Here is a 24,895-nt window from a genome sequence, read left to right on the forward strand (position 1 = left end):
ACCCGGGACCGCGGCGTAGCAGGCAGGGTCACTACCGACTGCGCCAGACCGGTCGTCTGTTATTATTTATGTCATTAGTACAATTTAAAAAAGTCGTGTTTCCATGTCGCGGCGAGATACTATTGCTCCAATCATAAGGTAGCCCTGTTGGCGAATACCGTTATTTCTACATAAATAAAATGAAAAAAGTTCATACATTGTAAAACTAATTAACCTTAACAATTAGCTGTTAATATAAAAAAATCACGAAATACAAGTTAACTTCTAGAGTCATTAAATTTAAATTCTTCGTTAGTGGCCCAGCCGTTAAATTATGATTAAACTTTAACATTGTCATGGTTTTTAAAGAATAATTATTTTTTTCATGTTTTCATAATTATCTTAACATTTATTTCTGAGTTATGAGTGTAACTGTCATGGGTCGGTATCTTTTTGTTGATTTGATTTAAATCTGTCTGGTGCTTTTTATTTCATTACGCCACCTTGTTGATAACTGGTTATATGTGACAGTCATATTCCAAGGTTCGGTATAAAACTTAAAAAAAAACTATATCTATCCTATATTAGGGTTCCGTACCTCAAAAAGGAAAAAATGGAACCCTTATAGGATCACTCGTGTGTCGGTATGACCGTCTGTCACAGCAAATTTTCTCTGAAATTACTGAACCGATATCGTCTCGTCTCTGTCCTGACTTAGCTCACATATTAGTAGGGCGCATTGGGGTAATTTCGAAAGTCACATAAAAATCACCATTATTTCCATCATATCAAGGCTCCCTCGAAATTACCCGAGCTTTCTGTGCTTCGAAATTACCCCAATGCACCCTACCTAGTAAAACAAATACACCTACTCTAAACTCGTTAAAAAATAATCCGTTAAGGATCAAGTGGGTATCAAATTGACATTAAATGACACGTCTCATTAAAAATGTATATCACATGACATGTGTATGTTACGTCACTCAATGTCAATATTATCGAGTATCAATAAGTCATGTGCAGTGTTATTATACATTCACGCATTGTTACATTACCGGTTTCTCGGAGACGATAGTACACAGAAGTGTCATTGTGCGTACTTTGTCTACATTACGAAAGGAAAATCCTGTACGCCTTTTTAATCTTTAGTAGTATTCTCGTAAAATTACTGTTTTAGGAAACGAATACTCGTATACATCAGCTGCCTGTAGTAAATATTTTACACCAGTATTATATCGTGAAAAAATTATTACGTACAGTTGAAATGAAATCACATGGTAATAATAAACAGTTACACATTTTCTTTTTAAAGAAAAATTTAAAAAATTACATCTCTGGGAGGACAGTGCCCGTGCAGTTCCAAGTTGCATCTGTCCGGAGAACTTACTGCTCGATAAAAAAAAAACGAATTTACCCAGATTTGAACAGTTATATCGTTAACACATTGGTTTGTCTGTGTAGCCCCTAAGGTGTATACCGGTGTAGCTCTGCCTTTAGTTCCAAAATGTATTTCCCAATATTGAATGTATGGAAACCAATACAAATATTTGACTAACAACTCTTACGCCGTGGCTTGTGTGGGCGACGGTCGCGCGATGGTCGCGCGACGGCGATGCGACGCATACGAAATCAAACCTTATCGATATGGAAGTATGAGGCGCGACAGCGACGGTCGCGCGACCGTCGCCCACGCAAGACACAGCGTTATACTTACATATCTTTTTACCTATTCAACTTTCTTATGGTAAGATGTGGTAAAATGGAAAGTAACAATACATTACAGAGACACTGCTACTTTAAAGTCGAGGTACTGATATGAAACTTTTGTTTAAGCGAAAGCTCTCTAAGTATCCTATTATCAGTTTCACATTGTCACCACATGTCATCAAAGAAACACTATTAGAGACGTTTGAAAACAGGCCTATGTTGCATGTAATAAGGATTTACATTGATGTTTAAAGTAAATTGCTATACTAGTCATCATACTTAAATCTCTGACAGTCATTTTTACGAGCGTGTAGGTAATCTGAATTAAGTATCAATTTAAGCTATCACTTTCGCGTTATTGAGCTATTATAAAATACTATGCCCATGTATGTGTACCTAAATAAATTATATATTAAAAAAATACTTGTCATTTCAAATAAAAACATTATGTAGGTACCTTAAACTAAACTAAATACTTTAAAATAATTGTATTTTTTTTGGTTGAAACCACTTAACAACACCCTTCCCCACAGATGTCATATATACCATAGATCAAGCAAACGTATCTACTTAGCGTGTCAAATGAACTCAGTGAAATCCACTGAGTTGTCCGTCTTTAGTAGTAGTAGTAGTAATACACTTTATTGTACAAAGATAAGAACACACACAGTAAAGAAAAAAAAGAACACACACATCATTTGTACAAAGGCGAACTTATCCCATTAAGGGATTTCTTCCAGTTAACCTTAGAGCAGTTAAAGGAGAATTGGAGATGGTAGACGTTCCTAAGCTAAACCTATACCTAACCTACAAACTACAGCAATATAGACGTTATATCATATAAATAAATACGTTATACATAATTATAATACAGTTTTATGACTACCCTACATACATACACAAATAACCTAACCGCAAACATCTTTTAGATTAAGATGCGTCCGAAAGCCATAACTTTTTTAAATTCGATTTTAGCGAATCGCAATCTCTAATCTCTAATCTGCGAATCTTTAATCGCAGCTTGCAGCTTTCGGGCGTCAATTTTTGTAAGTTGAAGTCAATCAAAACATAAAAAATGCCTCGTTACGTGATATTCAATTGCAACAACACAAAAATTATGAACAATCAAGAGCCTGAGACATATTTAAAATTACAGGCAAGAAACAACTTCAGTACAAAATTTGACACGCTCAGCCCCTATACAAATAGATGAACTTGTTTCTTCTAAATATAGTTCTGTGCCCTTCCCCGAGTTTCGTCTCATTCTACCTGTTTACTAAATTCATCTTAATCAGTCATTTGTCTCTATTTTCAGTGTAATGTTTGTTAAGGACATGAAACATAGACGAGTCAGGAGAAACAACTTACTTCATAGTATAAGAATCTTCAATGATGTATCAGATCAGTTTATCCAGGGTCATCGATCTGTTATCTCCTTATCTCTCGGCGCTGGTGGCTTAGCCTTGTTTCCTATACTCATCTTGATATTATTTTAGATTCAACATTCCTCATTGCACTGCCAAAAGGAATTCTGAGCATAAAATGTAATAATTACAGTAATTTAAATGGCTTCGATGGCTAACAAAAGATAATTTTCCTGGTGCTGCGCAATTTTATGCCTCTTATCGGCTAGGTGACGCAGATTCGCTCCCTGTATTTTCCTAGGTATTTTCATATTTTGGTAGACCCTTCCGAGGTTGACCTTAGCACTTTTAGCAGCCCCGATGCCCCCGATTCTCTTCTAGCCTGTAGGACTTGTAGGAGATACGTAGGTAATATGTATGTAAATGTATGCACACTGAAAATATAAGTACGCAGTTCTACTAGCAAGTATAATGATACTAATTTTACCTAATTTTGATTTATATTTAGTGTTTTTTCGTGTTGTGCTCATCTCATGCAAATATACAAAAAGTTTGGGTAGCTGTAGGTATTGCTTAATTTACTAAAGATTACATGTATTTATAGAATAACAATACTTAATATATTCGTTGGCCGATGCATAAATAAACGATAAGTTACAATATATATGTATGTAGGTAAATTATGTTAAGTATGAAAATAAAATTGTACTGTTCATCATTTAAATGTATGTATTGAATTAATATTACAACAATAAATTATTTTAAGTGACGATATGAACGTGGTTAGCATATTTTATGCTCGTAGCTTAGAAAATGAATCATCAAACGTCGTAACACCTGTAACATGTACACTTGTCCAGTCAACCAATTTCAATCCTAGGATTCCTACTGTTCGTAGGCCATTGTAGAACCTTTGCACAGTAAACGTCTATCTGGCTTTTATGGCAAATAGAACACGGTGAAAATAAGACAGGATTCTAGAGTGGCCTAGGATTCAAATAGGTTGACCCTTACATAAAAAATCGTTGCGTGTTGCTTGCAAAAATCGTATGCGCCATTCGCCGTTGGCGATATTTAAGTTTTCTTTATATATTTTGCACTGAGAATGTGTGAACATTGTGAAGTGAATCCATCGTGTATTTCCTTGGCTTGACAAACGTTTATAAGTTGTCCAGTCAATCAGCCACTTTCGAAATATACTGATTCACAAACTTTTCTACTTTTAAGTTAGCTAAAATATGAAATTCACTCAGATTTCCACTAAAATAATACAGAACAAACAGGTTCACACTCAGTCCTGGGTCTTGTGTTTGTGTATCGTTACAAAAAAAGTCCGTCCATAATGTGTTATTGTTTGAACACTTAATACATCATTTTTCACATATAAAGCTATATAATTAAATTACTCTGTAACATTATACGCTAAGTATTAAGTGGTAAACGTATAAACTTTAATTACCGTTAGCAATTAATAAGGTAATGAAAATGACATTGTAAAAAATTACGTAACACCCAGAAACACCGATTTAGTTAAGATTTTATTGTATGTAAATTCGTTTTAATCTTTACAACATAGTTCCGTCAATTAACACTATCTTCATTATCTATCTGATTTCATAAATCTCTATTTATACATTTTATACTAACGCTATTTATAGCATAATTATTTAACCAACTTATGCAATAATAACTCTTTTCTGTCCGCGTTATTTATTATTATTACCTTTACTAATAGCATTTTATGACTGTTGTCTGTCGTAAATACGTTGTATTTGTCACCTTTATTAATGATTAGCCGTAAAAAGTGGCCATTAAATTACTTTATTTAGAACTGGAAACTCGACCAGTTCTAGAATAGGCACCATAACTCTATCTTCATTTACCACGCTTACAGAATTGCATTTGAAGTAACTAGCTACTATAAATACACTAAGACGTGTTTTAAGAATATTGTTAATTGACAGTGATTAAAACGCTTACAAATTTTCCATTTTATTTTATAAACCATCCAAGCCTTCATGATTTCATCGGTGTATGTAGGTAATTTTGAAAATTGTTGAATAAGGACTATGAAAAAGTGACTTAGGTGTTGTGATGATTTTTTTTTGGTTATTTTCATTAGATTTCTTGAATAATACGACAAAGAAAAATTCCCGAATGTTATTGCTAGATGCACAACTCGATTGTTCCTGCTGCCCTCACTGACCTCACTGTAGGCTTTTCAAAGTTAAAGTTATGGAAGATTTATAACATGTCCATAATATTACGTGTCCCTAGTGGTGAAAATGCCACTCCTTCACCACGTCACCAATACATTTATACAGATTTATTAAATAATTGAAACAATTTATTTCATTATACTATATATACTATATATCCATACTTACTCCATACTAATATTATAAATGCGAAAGTAACTCTGTCTGTCTGTCTGTTACGCTTTCCCGCTTAAACCACGCAACCGATTTTGATGAAATTTGGAACAGACAATCTTTAGACCCTGAGACAGAACATAGGCTACTTTTTATTTCGAAAAAAAGGGATGAAGGGGTTGAAAAAGAGGTTGAAAGTTTGTATGGGATTTCTTAATTTTAAAAGATAAAACCATGAAACTTTATATTTTAGCACTTGATAAGAAATCATTGAACATCTTGATAACGGATAGGGATAGGGATAGGGATAGGGATTGATAGGGATAGGGATAGGGATAGGGATAGCGATAGCGATACGGATACGGATACGGATAATATGGGTATCGTTAGAGGGATACGGATAATCGGTCGGCGGTCTCTTACAATCAATGTGCTCTAAGACGATCGTTGTATGCTTGCTTGAAGATTACGTTTGCGATAAGTATAAGCAAAATGTAAAAAATTTTAAGGGATAATAGAAAAAAGTACTTTTTACCCACCGATCATAGTGTCGAAATACGGGCTATGTGGGATGTTTATAAAGGTTTCCCCAGCGTATACATAATTACCTACGCTGTGGTAGATGTGTAATATTTCTACAATCATTGCAACCAAAATTATTATGTGCAATCGAAATAATCGCAGATAAATATACCTACAGAGAAACCTAAGGATCCAAATGAAAATCTTAATGAATACTTTTATTACGCGGGCGAAGCCGCGGGTAAAAGCTAGTACTATATACAATTCAATACAATTTCTATTCACGTGTCAACTTTCCCACATGAATTCATTTCAAAATGATGCTTGTCGGATTCTTGACACTCGACTACACAAGTCCTTATAAAAGTCAGCTACTGTGATCTTAATTTTCCTTTCCGTCTATTTTTAGTTGACGTTCAATAGATTCAATTCCAGTCTGGCTGTCGCTCGCGCAATTATATGATTTACTCGCCTGCAACCAGTGGCTATTCATAAACTCGACGACTATGCGAATGAGATTACATATGAGAAGGCCACCAGAAACCAGATCTGAATGAGCGAATTCCACCCCCGCGCCCGCGTAATTTGAGAATGGGAAAGGAAATGAATTCATTTTCCCTATTCCATTAGCTGCACAATTTGCTACATGTACTTATTGTACTTCTTAAAAAAATACCATCCTACATACATAAATATTGTGTAGGCATAGTCCCTCATGCCTAGTCTATATGTAGATCTTCCGCGAATTCGCACGAAGCGCTTTGCTTCTTCTTTTCTTATGCGCACTGCCAAGGAGTGGAATTCCTTGCCGACGGCTATATTTCCGAGCTCATATAACCCGGCAACCTTCAAATCAAGAGTGAACAGGCATCTTCTGGGCGAGCTCAGTCCATCGTAGGCCACGTTTTTGCTTTCGGCTAGTCTGTGGCCAAGAGTAAGCCCATTTATAATAAAAATAAAAAATAAAGTCAAGGGATAGGCAACCATAGGCAACTGACAAAAGTTAACTAGCTTTCGGTCTCTTGTTTTGATAAGAGCTAGTATCCATCCCCATTCCATCGCCATTGGCTTGTACAGCCATCACAACCGATGTAGGCTGTAGACTGCCTACTAAGAATACCTTCCTCTTACTTAGTCGCTGCAAGTGCTGCAACTATCATCTGGAAAGATGCTGTGGCCAATGATGATATGAGCATCCATCCATGCCATACTCATACTCATACTCATATTTATTAATAATATCAATTACAGGTCAAGCTTACATATTATAACCCAAAATATGTGTTCACAATACTACACCCTATCCTATCCTATTCTACCCTAACTACCGGTTGGTGGACTATAGCCAAGGTCCTCGCAAATTAGTCAGATATGGACTATGGTTAGGAAAACCAATGGCAAAAACCTAACCCCTGCCCATCGACTAAACCCTTTTATTTTGAACTTTCTGACAGCTAATTGTCTGTGGCCATGACTAGATGACATTGACATGACAGCTGTTAGCAAATTCTCCTAACTTCAAGTAAAAAAACAAGGCAAAACGTTTATTTCACATGAAAAAACATAATAAATTTTGAAGATGCCGATTCTTGTTGGCGGTGGCGTTGAAGTGGGGGCTTCTCATGGCCGCCAATCTTCCCGCCGCGCCGGTTGCGAAGTGAAGTGGAGCCCGAAGGGCTCATGAAGATTGCTACAGCTGTAGTGTGCTGCACGTTGGTGATGACGACGAAGTGGGGGTTGCATATGACCGCCAGCCATCCCGCCACACCGTGAACAGCTGGATCAACTGGTCATCTAGTCGGCCTTGTCTTGATACATGTAAAAGAAATGTGTATGAACGTTGTTCTTTGTAGTCAGGAAATTATAAGGGTGTTGTGACATATTACTCTATAACTTTAAACGATTGTATCTATTTATTAAATATTTACAGTTTGGGGTGTGTTTTATTCCACAGTTTACATATTTTCATATAACTTAACCTTATTGGTAGCTATAGGAAAACATTATGGAATAAATAAGCCTATCAAATAGTTTTTATTCTAATATAAACATTGCATAAATAATACATGTTATATATTGCGCCAAAATAATTAGTTCTATGTGGTTATTTACAAATAATTATCCTTTTTAATATTAGGGATAGGCAAATGACATTTTCTGTCACAAGTCGTTTTTCCTTTGAAATAATGTACATTTTAGTTCACAAATCACAATTATTCCGTAAGTTCTACAATATAATGTATAATTAAAAGATTGAAACTAACTTTACGTTGCCTATCTAATGTAACCTACATATCTAGGAAGATTTACTGCATATGTGTATGATTAAGTATATGTACTGTTCATTGGATGGACTTGTTCCGTCTATTTTCCTTTCAGTCGTCGGTAACCCGAACCCTCCTTAGAACTTGTGAACTCCTTTTTGCTGCGTACTTAACACAGCAAAAGGGAATATACAAGTTTCTAATAGGGTGGCAACGCGCATGTGACACTGTTTGAGTTGCAGGCGTCCATAGGTTACGGTGACCGCTTTACATCAGGCGGGCCGTATGCTTGTTTGCCACCGGCGTAGTATAAAAAAAATACATAATAAATTTAAGTATTAATATAAATAAATAAATAATAAATAAATATTATAGGACATTCTTACACAGATTGACTGAGGCCCACGGTAAGCTCAAGAAGGCTTGTGTTGTGGGTACTCAGACAACGATATATATAATATATAAATACTTATATACATAGAAAATATCCATGACTCAGGAACAAATATCTGTGCTCATCACACAAATAAATGCCCTTACCAGGATTCGAACCCGGGACCGCGGCGCAGCAGGCAGGGTCACTACCGACTGCGCCAGACCATTCGTCAAATAGATTGGGTCGGGATATGGCCCAATCTTTGGAATATTTCTATCAGTCAATCCCCTTTGTCCTCCAGTGTCAAGAAAGTTAAAATTTTGACTGGCTTACGTTTCAATACAAGTTGTTGTGAATATACGCACTGGCCTGATGCGGCATCTGTTGGTTCATTTACTATAAATTGGCGTTTATTGCTCACACACATTAAGCAATGTTTGATAACATTCTAGTGCGCTTTCCTCAAGTGGGTAGCTGTTTGAAATAATTCGAGATATACTCGGAATATAACGATATTAGATCTAGAAAATATTCTTTTATTTTCAACTAGCTTTTGCCCGCGGCTTCGCTCACGTTAGAAAGAGACAAAAAGTAGCCTATGTCACTCTCCGTCCCTTCAACTATGTCCACTTAAAAAATCACGTCAATTTGTCGCTTCGTTTTGCCGTAAAAGACGGACAAACAAACAAGACACACACACTTTCCCATTATAATATTAGTATGGATCAATAAAATTGTCAATGTCATAATAAGATTTAGTTTTTTTTTGTCTGAAAGCTGAGTTAGTCGGGAGTGTTCTTAGCCATGTTTTATGAAAATCGGTCTACTATGTCGCGGTCGATGGTTTTTTTTAATTTTAATTTTGTGGTTACATTAGGTTATTTATGTACAATTGTCATCTTAGTCTTGTCTCAATCAGGCTTGCACCCTGTCTGCGTATCATAATACGTTCTCGTTCACTGGTTCGACCAAGAACATGGCTCGCGTAACCAATACACGGTCAACGTTCGATTGTGTGTATATGAGCCCTTTATTCTCTCTCGTTTATGCACACCCACCGGAAATATACAATTAAATAGCAAACTGAACACCCACTGACGAAACTAGGGTAAGGTTGCTGTTTGTCACAATGGTAGGACGTTCTTGGACATATTTTAAGTACTTACATAATCAACCAAGTTTATGCTCTGCTTCTTAAAATGTCATGCACTAAGCAACATTGGCGTGCTAACGCCGTCTCCTTGATGTTTATTGATTTCCCTTGATGTTTTTCATTTACTTATAATGGTTTTTAACCCCCGACGCAAAAACGACGGGGTGTTATAAGTTTGACGTGTCTGTCTCGGACCTATTTCGATTTAGTTTTTTTTGTTTGAAAGCTGAGTTAGTCGGGAGTGTTCTTAGCCATGTTTCATAAAAATCGGTCCTCTATGTCGCGGTCGGGGGTTTTTTTCAAAATTTTAATTTTGTGGTTAGGTTAGTAATAATTTCAATTGATAAAATGAAGTAGCGCCGTGTTCTAACCTTGCTTTGGTCTTCAATATATTTCTATTCAGATATCGTTTGTGTAGGTCTTAAGCAGTAAATATCTCTAAGAAACATAATGTCTAAAATGAATAAAATGCATTTTTTTCACATACTTTAATTTATCATAGTAGGTGTTCAAAGTGACCACCGTTACAATATTCAGCAAGTTCACTTCATCTTTACAACAGTGTACAAAAATAGCTATAACACCGTTGAAGACCTAAAAGTAGCCATAGAGTCAACTTTGACGCAGATTCACCACATGAAGATACAAAATGCAATAGTAAGATCGTTACCTAGACGTGTTGAATATTGTATTGAAAAAGACGGTGGTCACTTTGAACACCTACTATGATAAATTAAAGTATGTGAAAAAAATGCATTTTATTCATTTTAGACATTATGTTTCTTAGAGATATTTACTGCTTAAGACCTACACAAACGATATCTGAATAGAAATAGTGTAAGTTTATTGTTTCAAAACAACCGGGTTCGATTCCCCAGCTGGGTACACTTTTTTTTTAATTGTATGAATGCAGTTTTTCTTTTTATCAAAATCGGTGACATCATGGTTCCTACGAACAAATCTTCGTATGTCTTATAGTTTCAGACTTTGATACTGTATGATCTAAATCTATAGCAACAGTGCCATCTGTATGTATGTAAAGAGACTCCATAAAGAAAACTACGCAGAAACGCAAGAGTCGCAAGACGCAGGACCCTGTCTACAGACGGGAATAACACAAAAATAGTTTTTATATGCCTTGACGATCTTACTATCTATAGAAAGACTCGGAAAGTTTGTGATTAGTATATTAAAAGCTCCACACATTTTGTGATTACCTTTTAAAAGTCACCCAAGTTTGGATAACTATTTCTATTTACCCCGAACCGATTTACGTTGGCTGCCCGCCCAGCGGTCGTCGCTTCAAGAATATCAGTTTTGTTTTGACAGTTGGGATTAAGTGACTTTAGTGTATCTGAGTTTTATTTTAAACTCTCGTACAATCTAGGTTGCCTATTTTTAATGCCATATTTTCAGGCAGCCTAATATAACTATTATAGTATTTTATGCAACTGGTGGTTAAAAGAGGTCAAAAAAGGTGAGTGGCGTGGGTAACAATTTGAGGCGAAGCCGAAAATTGTTAATAAAGACGCCACGAGCATTTTTTGACTCAGTTAAACACCGTTGCATACAATACTTTTTCTACGACCAAGCACTTATTTTGAAAGAATATTATAAATCAACAAATACCTACTTTCAGTCATCTTAGTTATCTAGTGGACCGCCTACCATTTTGAATATGCAGTTTGAGTGCAAACATGAAAATAAAACTGTCTATGGTATGGTTCTTTGAAGCCTGGCCACTAAGACGAATCGAGCCGATTTGAATCGAGTTCTCATACATTTGAATGCGATTCGACGCGTCGCCAATGAACGCAGCAGAAAACGAGGGAGTCTCGACTCTGCGAATTGGTTTGTTAAGTTGGTAGCAATGTATTTACTGAACTGTAACAGCTATATCGTGCTACTTCTACTAAATGTTTTCAGGGTATAGACTAGATAGACTTGTCCTGACATCTTTTATGTAGGGTTTTTAAGTTCTATGCACGACCTTGTAACTCACGAATAACAGTACGGGAGTAGAAAAACTAATTTAAGGTATAGGTAATTTGTATCGCGGATATGAGTCACTTTTCCATAGTTGCTAACGTAAACTAAATGGAACGTATTTTCTACTATAGTACCCAATATAATTTACTAGCTTTTGCCCACGGCTTCGCTCGCGTTAGATAGACCTAAAAAATCACGTCGATTCATTGCTCTGTTTTACCGTGAAAGACGGACAAACAAACAGACATACACACTTTCCCATTTATAATATTGAGAATGTTGTGGTTTTCAAGTAAAGGTATTGCAAGTAACTAAGTGCTAAGTATAAGAAAAAGTGACCAAGGCCTCAAGTGACCGAGGCTGGAAGCATATTTTTTATACTGTTTTTTGTTTCTCGATCTAATAAAATATGCTATAACGGATGACAGTTAAACAAAAGTTATAGTCAAATTTCGACTGGGACAATTGTAACTAATCCATTTTTTCCATTATTACACTATGATGTTGAGTTCTACATGTATCCACTGAACACGCCTACCATACATAACCGATTTGCCCCGCTGTACCTCATATGAGTTCGTGATATATCTCCTAACCTGCATATTTATAGAATTCATCCAAGCGTCACCTAACGACATTCTCAATTAGTCTAATGCGCTATTATTACAGCTCTGTCAGTGCAATGTGCAATGACGTTATATCATAATAATCTTAGTTTATAGCTGACTGCTGGTACCTAATACTAGCTGGGTTAGCACATGATTGCCGCGAGAGTATGTCGCCGCGAGATAGACTACCCGTCCTTATGTCATTAATACAGTTAGAAGAAGACGTGTCATGATCTATCTCGCAGCGACAATCTCGCGGCAATCATGTGTTAGGCCTAATATAGGGCACCTAGTCAACGTCAACAACTCTTCCTAACTCTCTTCCGTAGTGGCGCGACAGAGCCAGGTTGCGTTTCCATCGCCACGTAGCGTCAACGATTGTCACTTCGGCTAGTGCCTTTTCCGTCTAGGACAATTATCATGTATCTTTTTCATACTATAAAAGTGTGAGCAGGAAGCATTGAGTTTGAAATGAAAATATTATTTTAGACATCTGAATACGGCTCTGGGATAACGGAATTGGCAGGGCCGTGTAAACAACTTGTCGATACCAAAGTTTCATTATCCCTGTCGATTGCTTTGGCTTTTATACCTCATTTACGAGTATTGCTTATGGATTTAAATAGGTTACTTGGCAATGTGATGTTTGGAAATATTTTTATTACATTGTTACGTTACAGCCCGTCTAAGCTAACTTGGCAGCGACTTTGTTAGTAAAGAGAATCGCGTAAAAAATACCCATGTTGCAAAAAAAGTGGGGTCGAGAACTTTGAAAAAAAAATGGCCCATTTACTTTGGTGTCAATATTTACATAATTATCTGAGCTATTTTTAAACTATTCTTACTATTGTGTAGCGTAGGAATAAGTGAGAAATTATTATAACATGCATTACATATCCGTATTTCCTTTATAAGTACAATCAATGTCCATTTCCTACATTCATTCCGCCGATAGATAGGTTCTAGTTTTTAAAACATTCTTAACACAAGTAGTTATATTGACCAAACTGTCGTATCAGCTTATCAGGGCGTAATGTCAATGTAGGAGATGATTTGGATTAGATATCGGTCATGTGGACGGTTTGCGTCCGAATCAGGTGATCAGATATTTCGAGTATTTCAACAAACACTTGTTCATCGGGATCATGAGCGCAGTCTGTGTTCGGTGTTTCAATGGAGTAATCTTAGGTGATATCATTTTTGTTTCTCAATCAGAACTTAGTCACAAAAAGTTATGGTTAATTTTATAATGTCTTATAAGTATGATTGTTTTGATAATTTGAAAATAATGATGTTTTGTATTTGTTTGCAGGGCGTTGTCGTGGCACGTGGGCCTGACTCCGCGGCGGCCGACCCGCGACGCGCGCGTATCTCCACTACTCCGCCCGTCCGCGCTCGCGTCGCACGTCTCACTTCCCGTGTTTCCCGTGCTCAGTGCTCCCACACCGTCCACTAGTGTCAGTGAAAAACTAAACTAACCTCACCCCCCCTCAGTGAAAACCTCAGTGGTGTTCCTGTGAAGTGCTCGGTAGCCGAGTGAATGCGCGTCTGTTTCGATACCCTCTGCTTTGGATCGTCACAGCGAGTAGCTGCTGACGATGAGCCGAGGGTTGTAGTGCATACTGGTGGAGGAGCTCTTACTGTGGCTCCCACAGTCAACGGCGATAGGCGCGCGTTAAACGAGACTTATAGAGACATCGAAAACGGAATAATGGGGACTCCTAGTATGAATTCCGATTCAGAGAATTGTGTCGCGGACGCGACTGTGACAAACGATATGCAGCCTCTAGTTGAGAGGATTAGAGAGCTGGAAGCGCTGTTGAAGCAGCGCGACCAGGAGATGCTGGAATTGCGCTCGCAGCTGGATAAGCTGCAGAGCGTGTTTCCATACCAGCAGTACGCTCGCGGCTCGCGCGGGCCCCGCAAGCAGAGGGCCCAGGGTATCTCCGCCGAGCCGCAGACCAGCTCCTCGCTCCAGGACCTGGCGCACCAGACCTTCCCAACCTACGACAAGAACGAATCGTGAGTACCACTTTTATTATATTCCTAAAGAGTTCGTAACGCGTTTGTACTTTGAGAAATTCTTATGCAGTGTTGAGCTAGTACTATAAACTATTTTGATCTTGCAGACAATGCGTTGAGTGCTTGATAAATGCATCGAGGATACGCTGCGGGGGTGCCCGTTATTAATAGAGATTAGAATAGGATGAATCACAATTCATAGCTAGTTAATATTGTTTATACTAATGCAAACAAAGATATTTTATGATATCCTAGTCTGTTGTTGAAATGTAAACGGCTCTTAACGCTCAAAAATGTTTAACAATGCTTCATAAAATAATTTTCCAGTCATGTTTCCTCGTAACGTGGAAATAATGAGCCAAATTTACGTTCAAGAAATGTCATGTTTGTTGTGGATGATTATCACAATTTGTGAGAAGATCATTCTTTGTTCACGAACTGAAAAAAAACGTGATGGGATGTTGAACATCACATCAAATTCAATTGACACTCGTTTTAGTTGCCTGAACTTTTGTTTGTTTGTTAAACTGAAATCCTGTTGTCAATTATGAATGGTAGTCTAGTCACATGACATCAAATGCCACATTCATTTTAAATATTCAAGGTCGCATATCACAATTTCATCAGGAACGTTAAGTTATAAAACTTTTATGAGGACGTTAAAACGTCTTGTTTAATTGAAGGCTTATTTTTCGTGCAATTTTTGATAACAGTTTTACACCTATAAAATGATTCTGAACGCGTGAAGACAAGTTGCTTATCTTGAATAGTGAGGCAAAAGGCAAAACAAAATGCAATGCATTCGATTGAATATCAAAAGACAAATAAATTTACTTTTCAGCACAGATGGTGTTTTTTACGCACTAGTGCGAGAAGTGGTTCATTATATGCCAGGTCGAAACTTCGGATGGTCACCTGTACCTACTGAAAAACGGCGTACGATACATGTGCGAAAAGGTCATTCGTAACTCGTTTCGATTTAAAACACTCCCTTCGGCCGTGTTTTATATTATATTTATATTTTATATTTATTTATTCAATTACAATCATAAGTGTTATCATTATCAATTACAGTGTGGTTTTAATTTAGCGCCACTCGTTTCTAACTTCCTTTTTTCCGCACTTGTATCGTAATGTACTATTTGAGTTGTGGCATCATGATAAGCAGCTAAAAATAAAATTCAAAATGTTACAGCACCACTATGTCCCACTGGAAAAACGTGTTAGGAAAATAACAAAATCAACGTAAACATTTACCCGCATATAGACATAAACAAGCCTAGAAGGTCATGTCATGTAATAGCCAAAACAGATCTACTCGCCCCGCTCATTGATAAAATTAGTATTCGCGGCGTGACGGTACTTAGCGCGATCACCTTAAAACGAATTGTAATAGGGTGGTCCTGAATTACAACCGAGTTTGTCGTTTTTAGGGTTCCGTGCCTAAAAAGGAAAAAAAAACAGAACCCTTGCAGCCAAAACACTCATGGCGTCCGTCCACTCAGGCACTCACTACTCTCACTAGCTCACTTGGACAACGATTCGGTCTGTCTGGCTCTTTATTTTGGGAATGCCAATGAAGGTATCAAAATAAAATTAAAACTGTTTGTATACTCAGATTTATTGTCCCTTGAAGCTGTAAAAAAAGTTTGAAAATGAGAAGGGCCTAACTGATGCACAAAAATATATCTATACTAATATTATAAATGGGAAAGTGTGTGTGTCTGTTTGTTTGTCCGTCTTTCACGGCAAAACGGAGCGACGAATTGACGTGATTTTTTAAGTGGAGATAGTTGAAAGGATGGAGAGTGACATAGGCTACTTTTTGTCTCTTTCTAACGCGAGCAAAGCCACGGGCCAAAGCTAGTAACCTATAAAGTGTTTTCCACTGGCCTGGACTGAAGCCATCAATTTTGGCAAATATTATCGTCTTAAACATACGTACAGGAAAAAAAGACCTAAACACTATAGTAAAAAAAAACCTAATCAAAATATGTTAAATTAGAACTCTCCTTGGTTGGCGAGTCCTACTCGCACTTGGCCGGTTTTTCGTATGCAACACAACGACATGCGGGAAGGCTAATTTGGTTAATTTCGTTTGCATCCTTCGATCATGTGATCGTTTCTAGGCCACGTCAACCAGAACTGACAGGTTATCAGTGGATCTGACGTTCAATTGTTTTGAGTAGGTGTCGATGGAAATCGATAGCTAAGTAGAATTTGATTCGACCTTGCCATAGTTGGCTATTGATGTTCTAGAAATTACGACTAGGAATTTACTTAATTAGGTATTCAAACGGATTTCGTACTAAATCCTGAGTATGATAAATTTATAATATGCTAAATATTAGCTTAAATTAAAACTAGCACGAGATCCAAAACAAGTGTAATCAGCATGTTTAAGACTTATTGTGAGTAGAACAGAGAGAGAAACTAAAGAATAAGAGAAGACTGATACACGGTTTTACTATAAACTTATATAAAGTATGTGACCGCCGATCGCTTATAGACCATGATTACCTTCTTGTTTTTTGTCATCTTCCAATATTTCGACGCAGTTACATGCATCATGCATCATTGTCACGGGTAACAAAATACCTGACGCTCGAAAAAAAAACGTAAACATAGTTTATATCTTATATCCCGGTCAATATTAGCCTAAAGCCAAGAAATTTGGAATAATACACTCAATACCAATCTCAAAATTCCATTACATCACAATGATTCAGTAAAAAATTGGTGGAGATTTTAAGATCATTGCGAAACTGCAGTCACCGTAGGCTCACAAGAATAAATATAACAACTGTTGAGAAACGTCTTCACTCGTAAGGACATTGTACGAAACCTGTTTAAATCAATGATATGTATTTCAAAAAATGTTTCTTTTTTAATGCAGTAGTCGGGCCATTTTTTTCAAAGTTGTCCACCCCACTCTTTTTGTAACATGGGTATTTTTTACGCGATTCATACTCAGATTCGCGAGATCTTTCGATCCTGATAGGAGAATAGTTATTTGTTATACAAGGGGCAAAGTTGTATTTTAACGCCGAGTGTGGAATTGAAAAACGAGCAAGTGAAAGGATGCTATAGTTGAACCACGAGCGAAGCGAGTGGTTCGAGAATAGAATCCTCAACTTGCGAGTTTTTTAACACACGAGAAGTAAAATACATAATTTGCACCCGAGTGTAACACAAAACTTTTCCCCTCACTATAGCGAGGAAACTACAACGCAAAAAATGCGTTTATCACTGCTTCCAGTAGTTCCACAGGTGGTAAATCATCTTCATTACTAGATTCACCTAACTTTTATCAATTTTAAAGCAGTTAATTTGACTTTATTCAAGGTCAAATTACTTTACCCACTAGTGGATAAAATGCGTTTTTACCCGCTGGTATTAAAGGATAAAAAACGTGTTTCCGAGCTAGTGAGGGGAAAAATAAATGTCCCAAGACCCATACATTTTTCAAACCTTCCATTCCGTTACCGGCATACAAAATGTATGAAAAAATGGTAACGGAATGGGAAAAATCCTTAGGACACCTTTTCTCCTATTAGGATTGCAAGAGCTCGCGATTCTGAGTGGAAACCACATAAAAAGTCCCAAATCCAAAAAAAATGTGGGGCGGACGACTTTGAAAAAAAATGGGCCAGACATTCAATTAAAAGCGTCAAATTGAAAATTAAGCAGATAATGCAATTTGCAATTTTAATTAGATCACGTGATTATCTTCAGCATTCAGTATAAGCATAATTTAAAATATTCATTTGTAAAGCGTTGGGTGTTTGTTTTCATTTACGTGTGTTATTTTTATTTAAATTTTAGTTGCCAAGACGGAACTATGAGCCTTGGCAATAAGCCGGGATAACTCAAGGAAGTTTTGTTTTGTTCGTTAACATTTCCGAAAGGAGCTTTATCTTCAGGGATCAATTCAATTCAATTCTAAATATCTTTATTCATGTAGGCTTAATTACAAGCTCTTATGAATAGTTCATTACATATATATTATGATCTTAATCTAACAATTCATATCAGAGCAATTTACTGTTGTAATTATTGTTCATAATAATATTTAGTCTATAATATACAATTTCATATAAAAATAATCGTTAAACAAAAAACATAATTAGGTATATGTATGTATAAAAAGACATGTCTAGAATATTTCTAGGAAAAATCCAATGTCAAAAAAATATACAATATTAATTTCATCAACAATAATAAAAACATAAAAAATAATAAACCATTTCGAATAACAATTAATCCCACGTTGTTTTATCATTCATGTAGTCTTGTGTCAAAGTCTCACTTATTGTTGAATAACATTATGAAACATAATACTTTCTTCGTAGGTGATGTGAAAAACAGAATATCGTGGCAAAATTATTTCCACATTGGGAATTAACACTTCAATACGCTCGGCATTACTATTTGTAATTCAGGAGCTCTCCATGTACTCTGGTTGCAATTCGTCACTACTTTAAAAAAAACTTGTATCTTCGTCTGTCAATGAAAAGAAAATTGTAGTAAGTTAAGTATATGTATGGAATGCATATAGACTTACTGCGTTTTAACTTTGGGGAGCAGCGTGAGATACGAGATTTTTTTAAAGTAGTGACGAATTATAGAATTCCTCTCTTCGATCAAGCTTCAATAAACGCCCTTGCCAGTAATATGTAAATTTGCTCCCTTATGACACACTAAAGTACTTACTTACTAAACGATTCTATTGAAACTTAGTGACTTACGTTTTCTTTAGGTACTACTAAAAACTAATCAAACCGATTACATTGTACTACGTGTAATGTACTATGTAGTTCAAAAACGCTAGTTCAAGGAAACAAAGATAACCTTTCTGATAGCACGCATCTCATCTCTTTTGGAGGCTCCTAATGTAAAGTTGTGTAACCGCTCTAGGAAGTATGGTTATCGCCATGTCACGTCACACACATTCAAATTTATTGACATGAACTTGAACTTCGGATGGGTCTTATTTCTTTAATTAGGCCGTGGATTATATCTGGTTTTTGTTTCTTAGATGGAATACAATTAATTTCTCTAAGACACTAGTTTCTTAACTCTTGCTGTCATTGAATTATTACAAAATTTGAAATTACGAAATTACTGAACAAGTGTATCGACCATAACAACCTCTTTTCTTTCTCCTACCCTTAGGTATCTGCCGTTATGTGGGGTCGGTACAACATGTCTTCCTCTTCCATTCTCTCTATCATTTCATCTCAACACTCACATCTGTCTTTTTCATATCCTCTTTCACACAATCCATCCATCGTTGTTTGGGTTTACCCCACCCTCTCCATCCATCAACATTCATATTCAACATTCTTTTGCCTATATGACATTCATAACATCCTAATATTATTTATTTTGACATTCTAGGTTCTCTTACACGTATTAATTTATCTATTATGTTTTATGCCATGTCTGAAAAAAAAAAAAAATGAATTTAACAAAAACAATATATTTACCAGGTGGCTTCTATGAGCCCAAAGAGGATCCAGTTTATAGAGAGGGTTACTGTCAAACTAAAATGTGTAATCACAGTGCATAGACTGCCATCTCTCGACACTGGCTTAAAACTTTTGGACCTCAGTTTTGACAATTTGGCCCGTATTCTTAGCTTGATATGTGTTAAAATGTCAAATATTAATAGCGTCATCTAGCCGAGAGTCTCCAACAGGTGTAAATCGATCTAGGCCACCGTACCTTTTTCTCCATGGTTCTGAGGTACGTTTTTTCTTAGACTATTTGTCTATACGGACTATCTGTCTGTCTATGTCTTTGATGAGCCTAACGACTTGTCTAATTTAAGGGAAATAAACGTCTATGTTTAATAAATATACTTAGTGTCCGTAAACGTGTTATTGTTAATCATACTTTGAAGCTTTTGAAATAATCGTATTCATAATCCGTTTCATGCAAAGTAACACCATTACGTTTAAATACGAGCTATAATTTAACCACATAAATGTCCGTGACTGATTGCATTTATTAATCATTTCGTTTAATTGGCATGTAAATTAATATTTACATGGTAAGACTTATCTAGAACATATGTAGGTTTACATCGATTTCAATTATGATAATTCATATCGTAAACTTAAATCGCTATGTAGGTCTCAGTGGAGATATCAATTTTATCATTTATGTCGTTATTAAAGGCTACTGTTTAAATAGTTTTATTTTTAGCAATAAAACTAGGCCCACTTGCACCAAGCACTTAACTCAGGGTTAGTGGACTGTCAACTGTCAAATACCATATAAAATGGTGGGTTAAGGGTTAACCCTCCATTTTCGTTGGTGAAAGTGGCCCTTATCTGACTAAAGTTAGACTAAGCTTAATATAGATTTTGATAAGCAGACTTTGTAAATGTTAAGGGTCTCCCCAAACGTATCAACGCGGAATCGGTTTTTGCCGACCAAAAATCGCTCGTCAGTATGAATATGCGTACGGATGCGTTCAGCGACGACGACGCGTAAGCATCTTCATACTGACGAGCGATTTTTGATAATTGTCTCCAGCGGTATTTCCGGACCGATACGACCTTCAAACCTTCAAAAAAGAGCGTACACCCATCTTAAAGGCCGGCAACGCACCTCCAACACTTCTGGTGTTTCGGGTGTCCATGGGTAGCAGTGATCGCTTACCATCAGGCGACCTGTCGGCTCCTTTGCCTCCTGTCCCATAAAAAAAATTTTTGGATGGAGGAAACCCGTAAACATCATCATTTCTTATTTACTTATCAAATTTGCGCAGGATCGGAAAAGCTGGTACTACGAGTACATATCTCGTTTTGGATGGCCATGATTCAGTTTGGGCCATTGAACCAAGTCAAATAGTTATTTGTTTTACAAGGGGGCAAAGTAGTTGTTTAACCGCACGTGCCAATATTGATACCCGAACAAGCGAAAGATTCCAATATTGAACCGCGAGCGTAGCGAGTGGTTCAAAAAGTGGAATCTTGAGCGTTGCGAGGGTATCAAGGCACGAAGGTTAAACAAACTTTGCCCCCGAGTGAAACACAAAATTTTTCACCACACCAACACGAACAAAATACTGACTATAAAACATCAAAATAAATGAAATCCATCAATTTATTCAATATTTATGATTCAAAATCATCATTTATAGGTAAAATCTAGCAGCCAGATTAAGACATTGAGTTAAACTTTGTATGAAATTACTTTGCCCCCTTGTGGATAAAATGCAATTTTGCTATCTGTTTTCGAATAGCAAAGAAAGCCTTTACCAGTTGGTGTGGTGAAAAATAACTTTTCTGTGGTTTCAAAATCGTTGTAAACGTATCTTGAACTGAATTTATATTCCTTAGTTTAGCAGTGCTATTTTATGACAATTGCTTTATGTTGAGGGAATTACATTCCGCTATTTATTCAGCTGTTTCGAAACTCATATAACTCGTGATGGTTCACAAGTGTTGGAGACTTCGAGGTGTAAGTGTCTCACACAAGAAAATGCATCGAATTGTGTTCCAAACTCATGGCTAATTCAGAGCCAAAAACAGACACGTGAGTTTAAATTTTGTCATTTATCATCATTACATCAGATCTATCTCAAATATACGGGTGTTAATACATATAAGTATTACGATTGGACGCTTGAACGATTAGATAGCTCGATTTACCCCGCTCCCCAGCTGCCAGACCTGCAGACCCGAGGTTGGCCATGATAAGAAAAGCATCTGAGCACTTTTCCAGGTTGCGTCAAGGACCTACTCCAAAGAGTGAACAGGCGTCTTTGCCTTTGGCTAGTCTGTGGCCAAGAGTAACGCCGTGGCTTGCGTGGGCGACGGTCGCGCGATGGTCGCGCGACGGCGATGCGACGCATACGAAATCAAACCTTATCGATATGGAAGTATGAGACGCGACGGCGCCCACGCAAGACACGGCGTAAGCCCATTTATAATTAACAAGAAAAAAAAACTGCCAGCTCTCCGTCTATTGATGATGGGTCGCCATATGACTCGAAACATGTCACCAATCGTGAGTACGTTCGTATATTTGAATGACATATTCACGAAAGTTTAACGTCTTATATGTACGTACATACATTTATCTCATTTACATAACTTCCACATGTATGCTAATTTAGGAACTATTGTAGCAAATGAAGATTACGAGCAAAGCCAGAGTTGTCCTTCGTCATATCTTTAGAACAAGTCTCTTTCAAAATATCTTATCTAATCTGATAATGATAGTACTCGAAATAGTTTGATCCGTTTACGATTTCTTCGATCATTATTTTATTTATAACTAGCGCTGTGATTTTAACATTTTACATTTCTTGTTTATCTTCTGATAGGTGTACAAAAATATTGTCATAATGTAATCTCATTTAAGTTTCAACAGTCATTTAATGAACTTTCGTGATATTAAAATGACCTTTGGTATGAACTTTTTAAGGATAGCAGATAAGAAGTAGTTATCACTTACTCGTAAGTTTGATACTTCGGCTGAGTTTTATGAACTTGCGTGGCTATCCATACTAATATTATAAATGGGAAAGTGTGTGTGTCTGTTTGTTTGTCCGTCTTGCACGGCAACGAAATGACGTGATTTTTAAGTAGAGATAGTTGAACGGATGGAGAGTGACATAGGCTTTTACTTTTTGTCTCTTTCTAACGTGAGCGAAGCCGCGGACAAACGCTAGTAACCAATAAATATGACGCTATCTGCGGATTCTGTCGGTTCACTACAATTTCCTGACGTGAGATATTACGGCGACTTTAAAGTTAATTGAAAACGGGGTGGAAATTCGACTACAAGAACACGCCCAAAAGTAGCATTCGGAGAAATGTCGCTCCAAAATTAACCTTTACGTTTATGTCCAGGTAGGTAGCATTAAGGGTCAGTATAGTAATTTTTACTCAATTAAAAGGTGCGTTTGTGGTTAATATGTCATCGTTCCCGCGAACGTATGTATTCTTAAGAACTAGGTCAAGAAGGCGGTAGGCCTTGTTTTGTGAAATAAGGTATTGTGCGGTCGCAGATTTGCCACAATATTGTTTATTTTCTTTATTTCCAAACGGATTCTTGAAGCCGTTTGGAAGATCACAAACATCTATACAAAGGAATATTCCAAATATATGTATACCACGTGACCGTCTTAGAGATGTGTAAATGTTTTTGGCATATGTTGGCTTGTAAAGATGCTTATGAACTGTACCGTACGAAACAAAATTGTGTCAAGATATTCAAGAGTGTATCACACGTTTGTTTTATTGTTCTTGTTGAGAAAGGACATCGGGGTTGAATTGTTGATAATTGGAACCTAAGGATATGCGGCATAATTCTTTATTGCTCTTTTATTGTTACTAATTGCGTTTAATATGAGCATATAATTATTTGGCCTCCTTTGATAGGGTTATTGCAGGGCAATTTTGCATTGACAAATTGGGTTAAGGAGCTAATGATCATGTTCCTTGATACCTGTTATTTTCAATAATTCATTAAAGGAATTAGTGTTTAATATGAAACGATAATTCCAATAATAGCCTATGCAGATTATCGTGCATATACTATGTACTAGTAGACTCTATTATCCTTATTATTTTATCCTATATACTCATTAAATACTAACATTTTCCTCAATGTATGTGCCATAAATGTATATAATTGTATTACGTAACATACGTACCTATAAATATAAATGTTTATAACTGTCTACTTCGTTTTTTCAGTAGATACTCAATCTAAAACAAAGTTCAAACATGACTACATTTTCTAGTATGACGTAAAATCATGTAAAGATTAGCCTTTAGGTGCTATAAAAGTAATCTTTATGAGTGTGAAGTTCAAACACCTAAACCATTTAAAAATACCTCAGAATGCGGTACTGTAAGCGGGGCTCTTCTGAAGCGAAAATTTAAGTAGGTAACTTCTTTAAATTCTGTTACCCTCTGCTGGGGTGTAGGGCTCGAAATCGAATCATATTTCTCCTCCTTGCGTTATCCCGGCATTTGTCACGGCTCATGGGAGCCTGGGGTCCGCTCTGACAACTAATTCCAAGATTTGGCGTAGGCACTAGTTTTACGAAAGCGACTGCCATCTGACCTTCCAACCCGAAGGGTAACTAGGCCTTATTGGAAGTAGTCCGGTTTCCTCACGATGTTTTTCTTCACCGGAAATCGACTGGCAAATATCAAATGACATTTCGCACATAAGTTCCAAAAAACTCATTGGTACGCGCCGGGGTTCGAACCCGCGACCTCCAGATCGCACGCTCTTACCGCTAGGCCACCATTTACTATAAGTAAGTAACTTTATAAATATCCTATTACGGTAGACTGCAGTTTTACCTATTAGCGGTTTTTGATAGGGATACGGTTATAGTCATCCCTATCAAATATAAACACTTTAACTAGTTTAATAGTTGTAACATAGCATAACAAATTAGTTTTGAATAAGAGAGTAATATAAGATAAGAGTAACATCTTTTTGAATGTGTGGAAAATACCTGAGGATCAGTTCAATTATGAAAATCAATTGAAAATAATAGTT

At 36.7% G+C, this 24,895-nt stretch overlaps 1 protein-coding gene across 2 annotated transcripts in view; it reads left to right on the forward strand.

The window, feature by feature from the left end:
• LOC125231496 (cGMP-dependent protein kinase, isozyme 2 forms cD4/T1/T3A/T3B) overlaps nt 1-24,895 on the forward strand; it is a 166,386-nt gene that overhangs the window by 48,296 nt on the left and 93,195 nt on the right. For both annotated transcript variants that reach the window (XM_048136984.1, XM_048136985.1), the window contains exon 2: nt 13,647-14,356. In XM_048136984.1, coding sequence (XP_047992941.1) covers nt 13,875-14,356 — 482 coding nt within the window. In that variant the 5' untranslated portion in view covers nt 13,647-13,874. The remainder of the gene's footprint in view (nt 1-13,646; nt 14,357-24,895) is intronic.

Source organism: Leguminivora glycinivorella, chromosome 11 (genome assembly GCF_023078275.1).
Source record: "Leguminivora glycinivorella isolate SPB_JAAS2020 chromosome 11, LegGlyc_1.1, whole genome shotgun sequence".
Taxonomy (NCBI): Eukaryota; Metazoa; Arthropoda; class Insecta; order Lepidoptera; family Tortricidae; genus Leguminivora; species Leguminivora glycinivorella.